This window comes from Ascaphus truei, chromosome 22, assembly GCF_040206685.1.
Source record: "Ascaphus truei isolate aAscTru1 chromosome 22, aAscTru1.hap1, whole genome shotgun sequence".
In the NCBI taxonomy this organism is placed as follows: domain Eukaryota; kingdom Metazoa; phylum Chordata; class Amphibia; order Anura; family Ascaphidae; genus Ascaphus; species Ascaphus truei.
The window spans coordinates 12,678,122-12,695,702 of record NC_134504.1 but is presented as its reverse complement, the minus strand read 5'-3'; the positions used below and the strand labels follow the sequence as shown (position 1 = coordinate 12,695,702).

The window sequence follows — 17,581 nt, the reverse complement described above, 5'->3', positions numbered from 1 at the left end:
TGTTTGTATAAGTGAATGGATTTGGTCCGGTGCTTGTATATGTGAATGGATTTGGCCCGGTGTTTGTATATGTGAATGGATTTGGCCCGGTGCTTGTATACGTGAATGGATTTGGCCCGGTGTTTGTATACGTGAATGGATTTGGCCCGGTGTTTGTATACGTGAATGGATTTGGCCCGGTGCTTGTATATGTGAATGGATTGGGTCCGGTGTTTGTATATGGGAATGGATTTGGCCCGGTGCGTGTATATGTGAATGGATTTGGTCCGGTGCTTGTATATGTGAATGGATTTGGTCCGGTGCTTGTATATGTGAATGGATTTGGCCCGGTGTTTGTATATGTGAATGGATTTGGCCCGGTGTTTGTATATGTGAATGGATTTGGTCCGGTGTTTGTATATGTGAATGGATTTGGTCCGGTGCTTGTATATGTGAATGGATTGGGTCCGGTGCTTGTATATGTGAATGGATTTGGTCCGGTGTTTGTATATGTGAATAGATTGGGTCCGGTGTTTGTATATGTGAATGGATTTGGTCCGGTGCTTGTATATGTGAATAGATTGGGTCCGGTGTTTGTATATGTGAATAGATTGGGTCCGGTGTTTGTATATGTGAATGGATTTGGTCCGGTGCTTGTATATGTGAATAGATTGGGTCCGGTGTTTGTATATGTGAATAGATTGGGTCCGGTGTTTGTATATGTGAATAGATTGGGTCCGGTGTTTGTATATGTGAATAGATTGGGTCCGGTGTTTGTATATGTGAATAGATTGGGTCCGGTGTTTGTATATGTGAATAGATTGGGTCCGGTGTTTGTATATGTGAATAGATTGGGTCCGGTGCTTGTATATGTGAATGGATTTGGCCCGGTGTTTGTATATGTGAATGGATTGGGTCCGGTGCTTGTATATGTGAATGGATTTGGTCCGGTGTTTGTATATGTGAATGGATTTGGTCCGGTGCTTGTATATGTGAATAGATTGGGTCCGGTGTTTGTATATGTGAATAGATTGGGTCCGGTGTTTGTATATGTGAATAGATTGGGTCCGGTGCTTGTATATGTGAATGGATTTGGCCCGGTGCTTGTATATGTGAATGGATTTGGCCCGGTGCTTGTATATGTGAATGGATTTGGCCCGGTGCTTGTATATGTGAATGGATTTGGCCCGGTGTTTGTATATGTGAATAGATTGGGTCCGGTGCTTGTATATGTGAATGGATTTGGCCCGGTGTTTGTATATGTGAATGGATTTGGCCCGGTGTTTGTATATGTGAATGGATTTGGCCCGGTGTTTGTATATGTGAATGGATTGGGCCCGGTGTTTGTATATGGGAATGGATTTGGCCCGGTGTTTGTATATGTGAATGGATTTGGCCCGGTGTTTGTATATGTGAATGGATTTGGTCCGGTGTTTGTATAAGTGAATGGATTTGGTCCGGTGCTTGTATATGTGAATGGATTTGGCCCGGTGTTTGTATACGTGAATGGATTTGGCCCGGTGTTTGTATACGTGAATGGATTTGGCCCGGTGCTTGTATATGTGAATGGATTGGGTCCGGTGTTTGTATATGGGAATGGATTTGGCCCGGTGCGTGTATATGTGAATGGATTTGGTCCGGTGCTTGTATATGTGAATGGATTTGGTCCGGTGCTTGTATATGTGAATGGATTTGGCCCGGTGTTTGTATATGTGAATGGATTTGGCCCGGTGTTTGTATATGTGAATGGATTTGGTCCGGTGTTTGTATATGTGAATGGATTGGGTCCGGTGCTTGTATATGTGAATGGATTTGGCCCGGTGCTTGTATATGTGAATGGATTTGGCCCGGTGTTTGTATAAGTGAATGGATTTGGTCCGGTGCTTGTATATGTGAATGGATTTGGCCCGGTGTTTGTATATGTGAATGGATTTGGCCCGGTGCTTGTATATGTGAATGGATTTGGCCCGGTGTTTGTATACGTGAATGGATTTGGCCCGGTGTTTGTATACGTGAATGGATTTGGCCCGGTGCTTGTATATGTGAATGGATTTGGTCCGGTGCTTGTATATGTGAATGGATTTGGCCCGGTGTTTGTATATGTGAATGGATTTGGCCCGGTGCTTGTATATGTGAATGGATTTGGCCCGGTGTTTGTATACGTGAATGGATTTGGCCCGGTGTTTGTATACGTGAATGGATTTGGCCCGGTGCTTGTATATGTGAATGGATTGGGTCCGGTGTTTGTATATGGGAATGGATTTGGCCCGGTGCGTGTATATGTGAATGGATTTGGTCCGGTGCTTGTATATGTGAATGGATTTGGTCCGGTGCTTGTATATGTGAATGGATTTGGCCCGGTGTTTGTATATGTGAATGGATTTGGCCCGGTGTTTGTATATGTGAATGGATTTGGTCCGGTGTTTGTATATGTGAATGGATTGGGTCCGGTGCTTGTATATGTGAATGGATTGGGTCCGGTGCTTGTATATGTGAATGGATTTGGTCCGGTGTTTGTATATGTGAATAGATTGGGTCCGGTGTTTGTATATGTGAATGGATTTGGTCCGGTGCTTGTATATGTGAATAGATTGGGTCCGGTGTTTGTATATGTGAATGGATTGGGTCCGGTGTTTGTATATGTGAATGGATTTGGCCCGGTGTTTGTATATGTGAATAGATTGGGTCCGGTGCTTGTATATGTGAATGGATTTGGCCCGGTGCTTGTATATGTGAATGGATTGGGTCCGGTGCTTGTATATGTGAATGGATTTGGTCCGGTGTTTGTATATGTGAATGGATTTGGTCCGGTGCTTGTATATGTGAATAGATTGGGTCCGGTGTTTGTATATGTGAATAGATTGGGTCCGGTGTTTGTATATGTGAATAGATTGGGTCCGGTGCTTGTATATGTGAATGGATTTGGCCCGGTGCTTGTATATGTGAATGGATTTGGCCCGGTGCTTGTATATGTGAATGGATTTGGCCCGGTGCTTGTATATGTGAATGGATTTGGCCCGGTGCTTGTATATGTGAATGGATTTGGCCCGGTGCTTGTATATGTGAATGGATTTGGCCCGGTGTTTGTATATGTGAATAGATTGGGTCCGGTGCTTGTATATGTGAATGGATTTGGCCCGGTGTTTGTATATGTGAATAGATTGGGTCCGGTGCTTGTATATGTGAATAGATTGGGCCCGGTGCTTGTATATGTGAATGGATTTGGCCCGGTGTTTGTATATGTGAATGGATTTGGCCCGGTGTTTGTATATGTGAATGGATTGGGCCCGGTGTTTGTATATGGGAATGGATTTGGCCCGGTGTTTGTATATGTGAATGGATTTGGCCCGGTGCTTGTATATGTGAATGGATTGGGTCCGGTGCGTGTATATGTGAATGGATTTGGTCCGGTGCTTGTATATGTGAATGGATTTGGTCCGGTGTTTGTATATGTGAATGGATTTGGTCCGGTGCTTGTATATGTGAATGGATTTGGTCCGGTGTTTGTATATGTGAATGGAATTGGCCCGGTACTTGTATATGTGAATGGAATTGGTCCGGTGCTTGTATATGTGAATGGATTGGGTCCGGTGCTTGTATATGTGAATGGAATTGGCCCGGTGCTTGTATATGTGAATGGAATTGGTCCGGTGCTTGTATATGTGAATGGAATTGGCCCGGTGCTTGTATATGTGAATGGATTTGGCCCGGTGCTTGTATATGTGAATGGATTGGGTCCGGTGCTTGTATATGTGAATGGATTTGGCCCGGTGCTTGTATATGTGAATGGATTTGGTCCGGTGCTTGTATATGTGAATGGATTGGGTCCGGTGTTTGTATATGTGAATGGATTTCGCCCGGTGCTTGTATATGTGAATGGATTGGGTCCAGTGCGTGTATATGTGAATGGATTTGGTCCGGTGCTTGTATATGTGAATGGATTGGGTCCGGTGCGTGTATATGTGAATGGATTTGGTCCGGTGCTTGTATATGGGAATGGATTTGGCCCGGTGTTTGTATATGTGAATGGATTTGGTCCGGTGTTTGTATACGTGAATAGATTGGGTCCGGTGCTTGTATATGTGAATGGATTTGGCCCGGTGCTTGTATATGTGAATGGATTTGGCCCGGTGCTTGTATATGTGAATGGATTTGGCCCGGTGCTTGTATACGTGAATGGATTTGGTCCGGTGCTTGTATATGTGAATGGAATTGGTCCGGTGCTTGTATACGTGAATGGATTTGGTCCGGTGCTTGTATATGTGAATGGATTTGGTCCGGTGCTTGTATACGTGAATGGATTTGGTCCGGTGTTTGTATATGTGAATGGATTTGGTCCGGTGTTTGTATATGTGAATGGATTTGGTCCGGTGTTTGTATATGTGAATGGATTTAGCCCGGTGCTTGTATACGTGAATGGATTTGGTCCGGTGCTTGTATACGTGAATGGATTTGGCCCGGTGCTTGTATATGTGAATGGATTTGGCCCGGTGCTTGTATACGTGAATGGATTTGGTCCGGTGCTTGTATATGTGAATGGAATTGGTCCGGTGCTTGTATACGTGAATGGATTTGGTCCGGTGCTTGTATATGTGAATGGATTTGGTCCGGTGCTTGTATACGTGAATGGATTTGGTCCGGTGTTTGTATATGTGAATGGATTTGGTCCGGTGTTTGTATATGTGAATGGATTTGGTCCGGTGTTTGTATATGTGAATGGATTTGGCCCGGTGCTTGTATACGTGAATGGATTTGGTCCGGTGCTTGTATATGTGAATGGATTTGGCCCGGTGCTTGTATATGTGAATGGATTTGGCCCGGTGCTTGTATATGTGAATGGATTGGGTCCGGTGTTTGTATAAGTGAATGGATTTGGCCCGGTGCTTGTATACGTGAATGGATTTGGTCCGGTGCTTGTATACGTGAATGGATTTGGCCCGGTGCTTGTATATGTGAATGGATTTGGCCCGGTGCTTGTATATGTGAATGGATTGAGTCCGGTGCTTGTATATGTGAATGGATTGGGTCCGGTGTTTGTATATGTGAATGGATTTGGTCCGGTGCTTGTATATGGGAATGGATTTGGTCCGGTGCTTGTATATGGGAATGGATTGGGTCCGGTGCTTGTATACGTGAATGGATTTGGTCCGGTGCTTGTATATGTGAATGGAATTGGTCCGGTGCTTGTATATGTGAATGGATTGGGCCCGGTGCTTGTATATGTGAATGGATTTGGTCCGGTGTTTGTATATGTGAATGGATTGGGTCCGGTGCTTGTATACGTGAATGGATTGGGCCCGGTGCTTGTATATGTGAATGGATTGGGTCCGGTGCTTGTATATGTGAATGGATTGGGCCCGGTGCTTGTATATGTGAATGGATTTGGTCCGGTGTTTGTATATGTGAATGGATTGGGTCCGGTGCTTGTATATGTGAATGGATTTGGCCCGGTGCTTGTATATGTGAATGGATTTGGTCCGGTGCTTGTATATGTGAATGGATTTGGCCCGGTGCTTGTATATGTGAATGGATTTGGCCCGGTGCTTGTATATGTGAATGGATTGGGTCCGGTGCTTGTATATGTGAATGGATTGTGCCCGGTGCTTGTATATGTGAATGGATTTGGCCCGGTGCTTGTATATGTGAATGGATTGGGTCCGGTGCTTGTATATGTGAATGGATTTGGCCCGGTGCTTGTATATGTGAATGGATTTGGCCCGGTGCTTGTATATGTGAATGGATTTGGCCCGGTGCTTGTATATGTGAATGGATTTGGCCCGGTGCTTGTATATGTGAATGGATTTGGCCCGGTGCTTGTATATGTGAATGGATTTGGCCCGGTGCTTGTATATGTGAATGGATTTGGTCCGGTGTTTGTATATGTGAATGGATTTGGCCCGGTGCTTGTATATGTGAATGGATTTGGTCCGGTGCTTGTATATGTGAATGGATTTGGCCCGGTGCTTGTATATGTGAATGGATTTGGTCCGGTGTTTGTATATGTGAATGGATTTGGCCCGGTGCTTGTATATGTGAATGGATTTGGCCCGGTGCTTGTATATGTGAATGGATTTGGTCCGGTGTTTGTATATGTGAATGGATTTGGCCCGGTGCTTGTATATGTGAATGGATTTGGCCCGGTGCTTGTATATGTGAATGGATTTGGCCCGGTGCTTGTATATGTGAATGGATTTGTTTAACACTAGTTGCCAGGGCTGCTCTGTGCTCTCTTATCCTTGGGTGAGGCGTTTCCCTATAAAACATTATCCGCCATATGGTGGCAATAAAATATTTAGAAGCGTGCTGGATACAGATTGGGAGAGAGGGCGGTGGCTTTATGTGCCGCGGGTGCTTAGGTAAAGATGAATCATTAAATAAATATATATATTCATTTTCATTGCTTAGTTTCAGTTAGTTTTTTTTACTACACAAACATCACTGCATATACAGTAGCTATATATATATATATATATATATATATATATATATATTGGAAATATTACTGTGAGCACATTCATTCATTCTGCAACCCTGCCTTTCACCATTATCACCCAGCATACAGTGCATCCACTGCAGCAAGGGATTCTGGGAAATGACATGCAAAAGAGCACACAGTGCCACCTTTTGCTTCAAATCCATATTGACATGGTCCCCTATAATCGTATGCTTGCTGCATTGCACAGCTTTTCAGCACAGCCTTGGTTAGGATGCATAGCCACTAAACCTACCCACAGACAGCCGTTTTGACCTGTAGGGTTTCCTCAGTGTGAGGCTGGTTATACTGGCTTTGCAATTTGAAGCTTAGGATAGGTTTCACCGCACTTCGTTAAGTTATGGTGGGTAAAAAAAGTGACAAAAACCCTCCACCGTAAAGCATATAGCAAATGTAAACATTACCGTGGGCTTAAATACAGAGCTCGACAAACTGGGCTAAAACCCACTGGCCCCCCCAAAACACTCCCTCAACCCCCCCCCCCCCCGCCCCCCCACGACACTTACCTGCGGCGGGGTCAGGCTGCGGGGTCCTGACGGCGTCTCGGGCCTTCTCCTGTCTTGTCCCCTTCAAATTCATCTTTTTTTCCCCTGCAGCAGTAGTCAAAATGGCCACGTGGCGTCATGTGACGTTGCGTTGCTATGGCAATTTGGGCCATTTTAACTATGGCTGCAGGGGAAAAACATGAATTTGAAGAGCAAGACAGAGAAGACCAAGGGACACCGCCGCAGGTAAGCTCTCGACAGCGGCCAAAATGCACACGCCCTTGGCAACCGAGCGAGTGCATTTGTTGAGCCCTGTATATATATATAGAGAGAGAGATGAGGTTTAAAGTTTGTCTTAAAGGTGGGGAGATACTGCACCGACACACTTTATTCGAGCAAATACCCAGTATGTACCTGGCAGATACCTGGAATGCGCCGCTCCTCACCTCTGACAAGCCCCGTTGCGTTTGCCTTCCCAGCCTGGGTTCATGCCTGGCTGATGGGCGGCTGATCTGTTAAATGATAATGATTAGGATTTAATAGGCTGCAATGCTTCGCGTGTCTACCAGATGGCATAAATTCATGAATTGTAATGCAGTATATATATATATATACTGTGCAGTATTGCAGCCAGCGGGAATAAAATGCTTCAATCCCTGCCTGGAAAATACCTCAATGCACTCGGGCAGAAAACAGTCACAAACCTCAATACACCCGGGTATACCCGAATTCGTGGGACTAGCCGAGCTCGAATAAAGTGTGTCGCCAGTGTAAGGTGCTTGGCGTATACTGAGTGTGAGGGAGTGCCACAGGTAAGGGGCAGTGAGGGGGAAAGGTTTAAGGCGAGAGAGAGAGAGCAGTAGAGGTGAAAAGGAGATAGTTATGGGTAGAGCGCAGGAGACAAGCCGGGGCGTAACGAGCGATCAAAGCGGATATTTAGGAAAGAGCAGATGAGGGGTGAGCCTTGGAGGTAAGGAGGAGAACGTTTTGGTAATCCAATACTTGATGGGAAGCCAGGAGAGGGATTTAAGGAGGTGAGCGGATACTGTTCTGGGAGAAAGTGAAATGACGCTAGCAGCAGAATTTTGGAATGATTGCTGAGGAGAAAGCTGTGAGGCCGGGAGGCCTGTTAGTAGTATGTTACAATAATCCAAACGGGACAGGATAAGGGCATGCATTAGAGTTTTAGCTCTGGATTGACAGAGGAAAGGGCGGGTCTTGGCAATATTACGTAGGAAGAAGAGACAAGTTTTAGCCATGCCGTGAATGTGAATGGAGGAGGAAAGGGAAGAGTCAAACGTCACTCCTAGGCAACGTGCTTCGGTGACAGGATAGATGGTGGTACCATTTACTGTGATGGAGAAAGGGGATTGTCAGATACGGCGCACCTGTGAGCACGTGACCTTTATATGTGACAAGGGTTAATACACACAGCTATCTAACTGACCCACTTTTCACCCCCACAGTGTCGCGGTTGTGCTCGCCACAAACTCGGGTCGGACCGCGTGGCTGAGGTAGGGTTGTAAAAGCACCGACCTTAAACCTCGCAGGCTGATCCGGATTGCGCAGTTCATAGTCGTACGTAGCAGGGTCAGGATTGGAGAAGACAGCATCGTCGTTGTACAAGCCAGGGTCAGGACAGGAGACGTCAGAATAAACATTGTCCAAGCAGGAGTTCGGCAACAGGGAGTCAGGAGAACCCCGCTTCGGCTTATGAGCGCGGGGGGGGGTCTCTGCGCGTGCGGCGACTATGGCCCATGGTACTGGTCTCAGGAGGTGGAAGACAGACCAGATTTACACACCGCCTAGCTGCACGGTTAAACCAGTGCTACAGCGCAAGAGTCCTGAGCGGGCTAGGGAATCCTCTGTAACAGCGCAGGAACCAGGACACGGCCTCTCTAGATTAGGGAAAGAGTAGGCCCCAGGAACCAGGAAGCTGTAGATACACAGGGAAACCTCCGCTTCAGTGCAGGAATCCAGGAGACTGAAGGACGCAGGGACGAAACCTCTGCTTCAGCACAGGAGAACAGGAAGCTGACGGACGCAAGGGAAACCTCCGCTTCAGCACAGGAGAACAGGAAGCTGAAGGACGCAAGGGAAACCTCCGCTTCAGCACAAGAGAACAAGCAAGAGCTTGTGGCAGAACAGTTGGTGACATCCGGTAAGGACTATGCTCGGCAAGGAGCATTATGGGAAAGCAGTACTTAAAGGCCAGCAGGCCAATCCCCAGCGGGGGTGTGAAGGTACTGCTCCAATGAGTGAATGCAAGTCTAGGTTGCAGTGATAGGCTGCACAGCTGCAGTAGATACCAGAGAGAGTGTGTATAGCTTTGGTGAGTGAATCCAGGCTGCAGCAAACATCAGGAGAGCTGTTCCAGAACTGCACCGGTCTGCAAGGTAAGGCAACCAGTAAACTGCGGAGCGGATTCCTGACACACAGGATCCCTCAAATGAGTAATATCGCACCTCAAATCGGTCACAAACTGCCACTACCAAAAATAGTTCCTGGCCGTACCTGCAGAGTTCTTGGTCTCTGTTTACTAAGAAAAATATGGAATTAACGCACCAAAATGTGTCGTAGCAAAATGTGTCCGAAAATGTAATTACTCTCTTCAAAGCGTGCAAAGTTTAATTAGGGCCCAAAGACTATACTTATCACATCTTAGATTTAATGTACAAAAACAGTACAGTGCGTAGGTTACAGAAAAAGAATATTACAAGAAACATACAGTACAATATATGCAGACAGCGTCATAAAATAACGGTAAAGACAAACAGAAAATCCTATACGTTGCCACATAACAATATCATTTTCCTCAAAGGGTCCTGAGTTGAAAATATAAGGATTCCCGTGTCATAGTGCTGACTTTCTCTTGGAAGAATTATCCATTCATACTCTAAAATGCATAGTTTTTATCCTAAATACCCTCTGCCTTGAGGACAGAATAAACCCACTGCCTGGCCACGTCCTTAGGCCCCCCCCCCCATCACCCCTGTCTGTTATATCTGCAGCAATGCCACTTTCACTGTTGCATTGGTAGAATTAAAATACATACGTGGATACCACTTTTGCCAACGCAACTTCTACTTTTGCACGAGAAGGTAAATATCAGAGATATCACATAGACCAAGCTGTCATTTCTGTTCTTAACTTAAACAGCGTGTGCCACATATCCCAAATTTAGGAAAAAAAAGTATAAGGACAAAGCAAGATGAACTACATGTCCCCTCTCTCTGCTACTCACAGGGGAGGTTTCAAGAATGTGAGGTCCCTTTGAGACTGAGCCCCAGGACCTCTTTTACGTCTGGGTACTGTCACCAGACCTCCATAATATACACATCATTTTAGTGATCAGTGATCACTCCAGGTTAAGTTCTGGTACTTTCCCCTGTCGCCCTCAGCTAAACATCTCCTTGTTTTATGGGTCAATACATGTAGACGTAGGAGTGCCACGAAGATGTAGCCAGGAGACAATCAGAGACGTGGGACTGGATGGTAGGAGTGAGGGTAGGGGGAGGGCAGATACAGTGGCGAGAAAATGTTTGTGAAACACTTAGGATTTGTACATATTTCAACCCTAAAATGTGATTAGATCCTAATCTGAGCCCTAATAACAGATGCAGATAACCTGATCAAACAAATGACTCAAAAAAATGAAACTTTTTCAACATGTTGGGTGGTCTGCGGGGGGTCTGTCGCCCGGCACTGCAAGTTGGGCCCGACCTCTGGCCAGGCCCGGCTGCCGGTCCTCTCGCGGCCGGACCTCAGCTCTCCCTTGCTGAAGGTCTCTATCCCTCTGTCCTACCCCAGCTGGCACGCGCTGGGCCTCCCTCCATGCCGTCGCGCGCCGGAAGCTGGGCAAACCTACTTCCGGCACGCTGACGTCAGAGAGGCCCATTGGCGTGGAACATAGTGATAGAGGTCTGCATCTCAGGGAGAGCCGGGGCTCGGCTGCGAGAGGACTGGCAGCCAGGCCTGGCATGAGGTCGGGCCCAGCTTGCGCCGCTTGCCGCCGGGCCCCCTGCCACCACTGGGCCCGGGACACCTGTCCCTTCTGTCCCCCCTGTCGGCGGCCCTGCCTGGTGGCGCCCCCTTTGAGCAGCAATAACTTCAACAGCACTTTTACTGTAACTGCTGGTCAGTCTCTCACATCGGGTTTGGGGAATTTTGGCCCATCCCTCCTTACAGAACTGCTTCAGCTCAGTGATATTTGAGGGCTTCCTTGCATGGACAGCTCACACCAGGTCCTGCCACAACATTTCGATGGGGTTTAGGTCCGGACTATGACTAGGCCATTCTAAAACGTGGAATTTCTTCTTCTGCAGCCATTCTTCTGTAGATCTACTTCTATGTTTAGGATCATTGTCTTGCTGCATGACCCACTAACTCTTCAGCTCATGGATGGGTGACCTGACATTCTCCGCAAGAATCTTCTGATACAATGCAGAAGTCGTGGTTGTGTCAATGATGGCAAGCTGTCCAGGTGCTGAGGCAACAAGGCAGCCCCAAACCATCACACTACCATAACCATGATTGACGGTTGGGATGAGGTTCTTCTAGTCGTACGCAGTTTTGTTTTTCGCCAAACATATTGAGGCCATAGTATTGGTTAATAAAAACCCTAATAGTTATTTAAGAAAAGAATGGTTTTGATTCAAGAAGCTTATCACGGGGAAACTATGGAATTTCCGTAACAATTATTTGGGTTCACAAACTTTTTTTATCGACACTGTATATCTGTGTCTCATCTACATAGAGATATACCTAAGGCCAAAGAAGTTGGTGAGGTCCCTAGGTGATAGTATGTAGAGAGAGAAAAGGAGAGGTCCCAGAACAGAGCCCTGATGTACAACTACAGACAGGTCAATAGAAGACGGAGACATCTTAACAACAGAGACGGAGAATGTGTGATGGGAGAGGTAAGGTGAGAACCAGGATCGAGGTTTGTTCCTGATATGAAGAGAGCTTAGAATATGAAGGGGAAGAGGGTGATCGACAGTATCAAAAGCAGCAGAGAGATCACTTAGGATTAGTGGGAAAAGTGACCTTGGGATTTGGCTTCATGAAGATCATGTTGAGCGAGCTGTACGAAAGGCAGGATGTAACGGGTCCAGGAGGGCGTGGGAATTAAGAACGTTGATCATACGGGAGAACACGAGACGTTCTAGCAATTTGGAGCAAACGGGCAGGATGGATACAGGGCGGTGATGAGCGAGGAGAAGGAGTGTTGTTTGGACTTAGGGCGCGGCCATGAGAGCGACGGCGCGTGCGACGGCGTGCGTGCCGCAAACAAATGGCCGTACCTCAATGAGGGCGGCCGTAGAGCGCGCGTGCGCAAGAGCGACGGCGCTGCCGATTTTTCACGCGACAAAATAATTTGATTTGGTCGCGCCACCCGCCGGGTCACGTAAGCGGTTCAGCCAATGAGGGCAAACCAGCTCCGTGACATCACGGCCACGCCTCCCCCGTAGCGTCTCCCCCTAGGCCATAATTCGGCTCTGCGGCGGGCGAGCGCGTTGTTACGCACTCCGTCTTGCGCGATCCTAGTGTGGCCTCGGCCTCAGAGAGAGCGGAGTTAAAACAGGCGAGGAGAAATGTGTAGTGCAGGAAACCAGCCTCAGGCCGAGGCCCCAGTACCTCCGCCGCATGCGCGCCCGCGAGACTGGCGGCGCGTGCAGCCGATTCCCCGGTCTGCAGTGAGCTGCAGGAAGAGAGACCGGGGGGGTAGTGGCGGGGGAGTGACGGGGGCGCGGCCATGACGTCACCCGGCAGGTTCGCCCTCATTGGCTGAACCGCCGGGGGGCGTGGCTTAGCGCTCCGTCGCGAGTCCTGCTCTCAATTCTATTGAGAGCAGGAGCAGCTCTCGCCACAGCGCTGCGGCCGCCCCTCGCAGCGGGCCCAGCGCCATTGAGGGGAGGGCTCTCGTGCGTGCAGCGTCCGCCACAGCGGGCGCTGCAGTAGCATGCGGGGACCTGGCCTTAGTGTGAGATTTCCTCCATAGGCGTTCAGACGAGCGAGTGTATACCAATATAAGCAGCGTGTCCCGGTCCCTGCTGGGGCTTCAGCTCTTTGTGATGCCCTATGCTGGGTCACTGACCTTAGGAACTGCCAGTATCCTCCATGGATGTAAATCAGCAGCGGAAACTCTGCAAAGAACAGTTTGTGTGAGTCAGTGTCACACTGTGTAAGGGGAGGGGGGGGGGGGGGTCTCTGGTCTCCCAAACTGGGGACTTTAGGGTTCAGTACAGACAGGAGCCCTGGTCAGCCTCTGATCACAGGACTGGGGTTACGGATTGGTATACAAGTGTGTGACTGTCCCACTGTGCGGGTCCCTGAGCTACAATATAGTGGTAGTGTTACAGTACAGTGACAATGTTGCCATGCAGTGACAGTGCGTTAATACTGCAGGCACAGTGTAATGATACCACAGTCTTTGTGTCATTGGGTATAATTGTGGTACAGTATTTAGCTGTCACTGTGTTATAATCTTAGTGTCCCAGTCAGTCCAATGTCCCTATATGACCAGTCCCCACTCCCTCCCTTTGGAGGACACGGTTCCACGAGGTCCCACCTGTGGGTTGGCCTTGGGGCAGATACATGTCCAGCTTCTCACTCTCGCTGTCCCCGTAGGAGATGTTAAGGCTGGTTTGTGTCCTTGCCCGCGCTGCCCGGGTCCCTGCGGAGCACAAGGACAGACTGTGGGACACGCAGAGAGATTGGGGGACACGCAGAGAGACTGGGGGACACGCAGAGAGACCGGGGGACACGCAGAGAGACTGTGGGACACGCAGAGAGACCGTGGGACATGCAGAGAGGCTGTGGGACACGCAGAGAGACTGTGGGACACGCAGAGAGACTGTGGGACACGCAGAGAGACTGTGGGACACGCAGAGAGACTGTGGGACACGCAGAGAGACTGTGGGACACGCAGAGAGACTGGGGGACACGCAGAGAGGCTGTGGGACACGCAGAGAGACTGTGGGACACGCATAGAGGCTGTGGGACACGCAGAGAGACTGTGGGACACGCAGAGAGGCTGTGGGACACGCAGAGAGACTGTGGGACACGCAGAGAGACTGTGGGACACGCAGAGAGACTGTGGGACACGCAGAGAGACTGTGGGACACGCAGAGAGACTGTGGGACACGCAGAGAGGCTGTGGGACACGCAGAGAGACTGTGGGACACGCATAGAGGCTGTGGGACACGCAGAGAGACTGTGGGACACGCAGAGAGGCTGTGGGACATGCAGAGAGACCGTGGGACACGCAGAGAGACTGTGGGACACGCAGAGAGGCTGTGGGACATGCAGAGAGACCGTGGGACATGCAGAGAGACCGTGGGACACGCAGAGAGACTGTGGGACACGCAGAGAGACTGTGGGACACGCAGAGAGGCTATGGGACATGCAGAGAGACCGTGGGACACGCATAGAGGCTGTGGGACACGCAGAGAGACTGTGGGACATGCAGAGAGGCTATGGGACATGCAGAGAGACTGTGGGACATGCAGAGAGACTGTGGGACACGCAGAGAGACTGTGGGACACGCAGAGAGACTGTGGGACACGCAGAGAGACTGTGGGACACGCAGAGAGACTGTGGGACACGCAGAGAGACTGTGGGACACGCAGAGGCTGTGGGACACGCATAGAGGCTGTGGGACACGCAGAGAGACTGTGGGACACGCAGAGAGACTGTGGGACACGCAGAGAGACTGTGGGACACGCAGAGAGACTGTGGGACACGCAGAGAGACTGTGGGACACGCAGAGAGGCTGTGGGACACGCAGAGAGGCTGCGGGACATGCAGAGAGACTGTGGGACACGCAGAGAGGCTGTGGGACACGCAGAGAGACTGTGGGACACGCAGAGAGGCTATGGGACATGCAGAGAGACCGTGGGACACGCATAGAGGCTGTGGGACACGCAGAGAGACTGTGGGACATGCAGAGAGGCTATGGGACACGCAGAGAGACTGTGGGACATGCAGAGAGACTGTGGGACACGCAGAGAGACTGTGGGACACGCAGAGAGACTGTGGGACACGCAGAGAGACTGTGGGACACGCAGAGGCTGTGGGACATGCAGAGAGACTGTGGGACACGCAGAGAGACTGTGGGACACGCAGAGAGACTGTGGGACACGCAGAGAGGCTGTGGGACACGCAGAGAGGCTGTGGGACACGCAGAGAGGCTGTGGGACACGCAGAGAGACTGTGGGACACGCAGAGAGGCTGTGGGACACGCAGAGAGACTGTGGGACACGCAGAGAGGCTGTGGGACACGCAGAGAGGCTGTGGGACACGCAGAGAGGCTGTGGGACACGCAGAGAGGCTGTGGGACACGCAGAGAGACTGTGGGACACGCAGAGAGGCTGTGGGACACGCAGAGAGACCGGGGGACACGCAGAGAGACTGTGGGACACGCAGAGGCTGTGGGACACGACGAGAGGCTGTGGGACACGCAGAGAGACTGTGGGACACGCAGAGAGGCTGTGGGACACGCAGAGAGGCTGTGGGACACGCAGAGAGACTGTGGGACACGCAGAGAGACTGTGGGACACGCAGAGAGACTGTGGGACACGCAGAGAGACTGTGGGACACGCAGAGAGACTGTGGGACACGCAGAGAGACTGTGGGACACGCAGAGAGACTGTGGGACACGCAGAGAGACTGTGGGACACGCAGAGAGACCGTGGGACACGCAGAGAGACCGGGGGACACGCAGAGAGACTGTGGGACACGCAGAGAGACTGTGGGACACGCAGAGAGGCTGTGGGACACGCAGAGAGACTGTGGGACAAGCAGAGAGACTGTGGGACACGCAGAGAGACTGGGGGACACGCAGAGAGGCTGTGGGACACGCAGAGAGACTGTGGGACAAGCAGAGAGACTGTGGGACACGCAGAGAGACTGTGGGACACGCAGAGAGACCGTGGGACACGCAGAGAGACTGTGGGACACGCAGAGAGACTGGGGGACACGCAGAGAGACTGTGGGACACGCAGAGAGACTGTGGGACACGCAGAGAGGCTGTGGGACACGCAGAGAGACTGTGGCCGGGATGTGCAGAAGTAAGAAGCTCACGGCGGCAGAGCCAGAATACACATGTAGATCTGCTTAATGCGTCCATCTTTCTATGGTTCCCTTTGTAACACCGTAACACAGAAGTCCTCCTTCCCAGCCCACCTTCTGCGGTCTCCCTCACGTGCGCCTCTATCACGGAGTCCTTGTCCATCCGGGGGGACCAGTGGCTGGGGGAGTACTGATGCTCCAGTTCCTGGGGGAACAAGACACAGGCTGAAGGACCCCTCCCCAACCTGACCCTTACTCAGCCGTGCCCTTACCTAACACCTGCCATTTTGTGCACTTCCCTTCAGATGTCACCGTCCCTCCTCTGCTCCCCCTCCCCCTCCTCTGCCCCCGTCCCCCTCCTCTGCTCCCCCTCCCCCTCCTCTGCCCCCCTCCCCTAACCCCCTCTCCCTCCGCTCCTCTTCCCCCCTTCTCCTCCTCTGCCCCCCCTTCCCCCTCCTGTCCCCCCTCCCCCTTCCCCTCCTCCCCCTCCGCTCCTCTTCCCCCCCCCCACTCCCCCTACCCTTTGAGCTTTTAATGGCCAAGGTTAATGTATGAGGTGTATAGTATCAGCCACGGTGCTACTCGTATACTTCCTTAAGTAGGTGGGTTTTAAGGTGGGTCTTAAAGGTGGATAGAGAGGGTGCTAGTCGGGTACTGAGGGGAAGGGCATTCCAGAGGTGTGGGGCAGTCAGGGAGAAAGGTTTAAGGCGGGAGAGGGCTTTAGATACAAAGGGGGTAGAGAGAAGACATCCTTGAGCAGAACGCAAGAGCCGGGATGGTGCATAGCGAGAAATTAGGGCTGAGATGTAAGGAGGAGCAGAAGAGTGTAAAGCTTTAAAAGTGAGGAGAATGGAGTGTGAGATGCGGGATTTGATCGGAAGCCAGGAGAGGGATTTCAGCAGGGGAGACGCTGAGACAGATCTAGGAAAGAGTAGAGTGATTCTGACAGTAGTGTTTAGGATAGATTGTAGGGGAGACAGGTGAGAGGCGGGAAGGCCGGACAGCAGGAGGTTGTATCAGTGTACATGGGGTGTCTGAATTCTTTGCCCCTCTCTGCTCACCTCTCTCCCCAGCTCTCTCCAGCTCTCCCCCTCCATGCTCCGGCTGTCTCTCCCCAGCTCTCCCCAGCTCTCCCCCTCCATGCTCCGGCTGTCTCTCCCCTCTGGGACTCTGACCGGTGTAGGAGGCAAAGGGCATGTGTGTATATGGGGAGACAGGACGGTCCTGCAGCACGGCCCCACCCCAGGACCAACAGAAGTGAAAAGGTGACAATGCATTATGGAAACCCAGCACACGCCATGCACATGTGAAGCCACTGACAGAGCAGGTCAGGTACATGCCATGTGCATGTGAAGTCACTGACAGAGCAGGTCAGGTACACGCCATGTACATGTGAAATCACTGACAGAGCAGGTCAGGTACACGGCATGTACATGTGAAGTCACTGACAGAGCAGGTCAGGTACACGCCATGTACATGTGAAGTCACTGACAGAGCAGGTCAAGTACATGCCATGTGCATGTGAAGTCACTGACAGAGCAGGTCAGGTACA

General features: G+C 50.4%; 1 protein-coding gene across 2 annotated transcripts in view; it reads right to left on the bottom strand.

Annotated features, from left to right (window-relative positions):
• Positions 1-17,224, bottom strand: part of AFMID (arylformamidase) — a 22,816-nt gene extending 5,592 nt beyond the window's left edge. For both annotated transcript variants that reach the window (XM_075580009.1, XM_075580011.1), the window contains exons 1-4: positions 17,091-17,224; positions 16,144-16,234; positions 13,529-13,633; positions 13,055-13,103 (exon numbers count right to left, since the gene is read on the bottom strand). In XM_075580009.1, coding sequence (XP_075436124.1) covers positions 13,055-13,103; positions 13,529-13,633; positions 16,144-16,234; positions 17,091-17,171 — 326 coding nt within the window. In that variant the 5' untranslated portion in view covers positions 17,172-17,224. The remainder of the gene's footprint in view (positions 1-13,054; positions 13,104-13,528; positions 13,634-16,143; positions 16,235-17,090) is intronic.
• Positions 17,225-17,581: the final 357 nt, after the last annotated feature.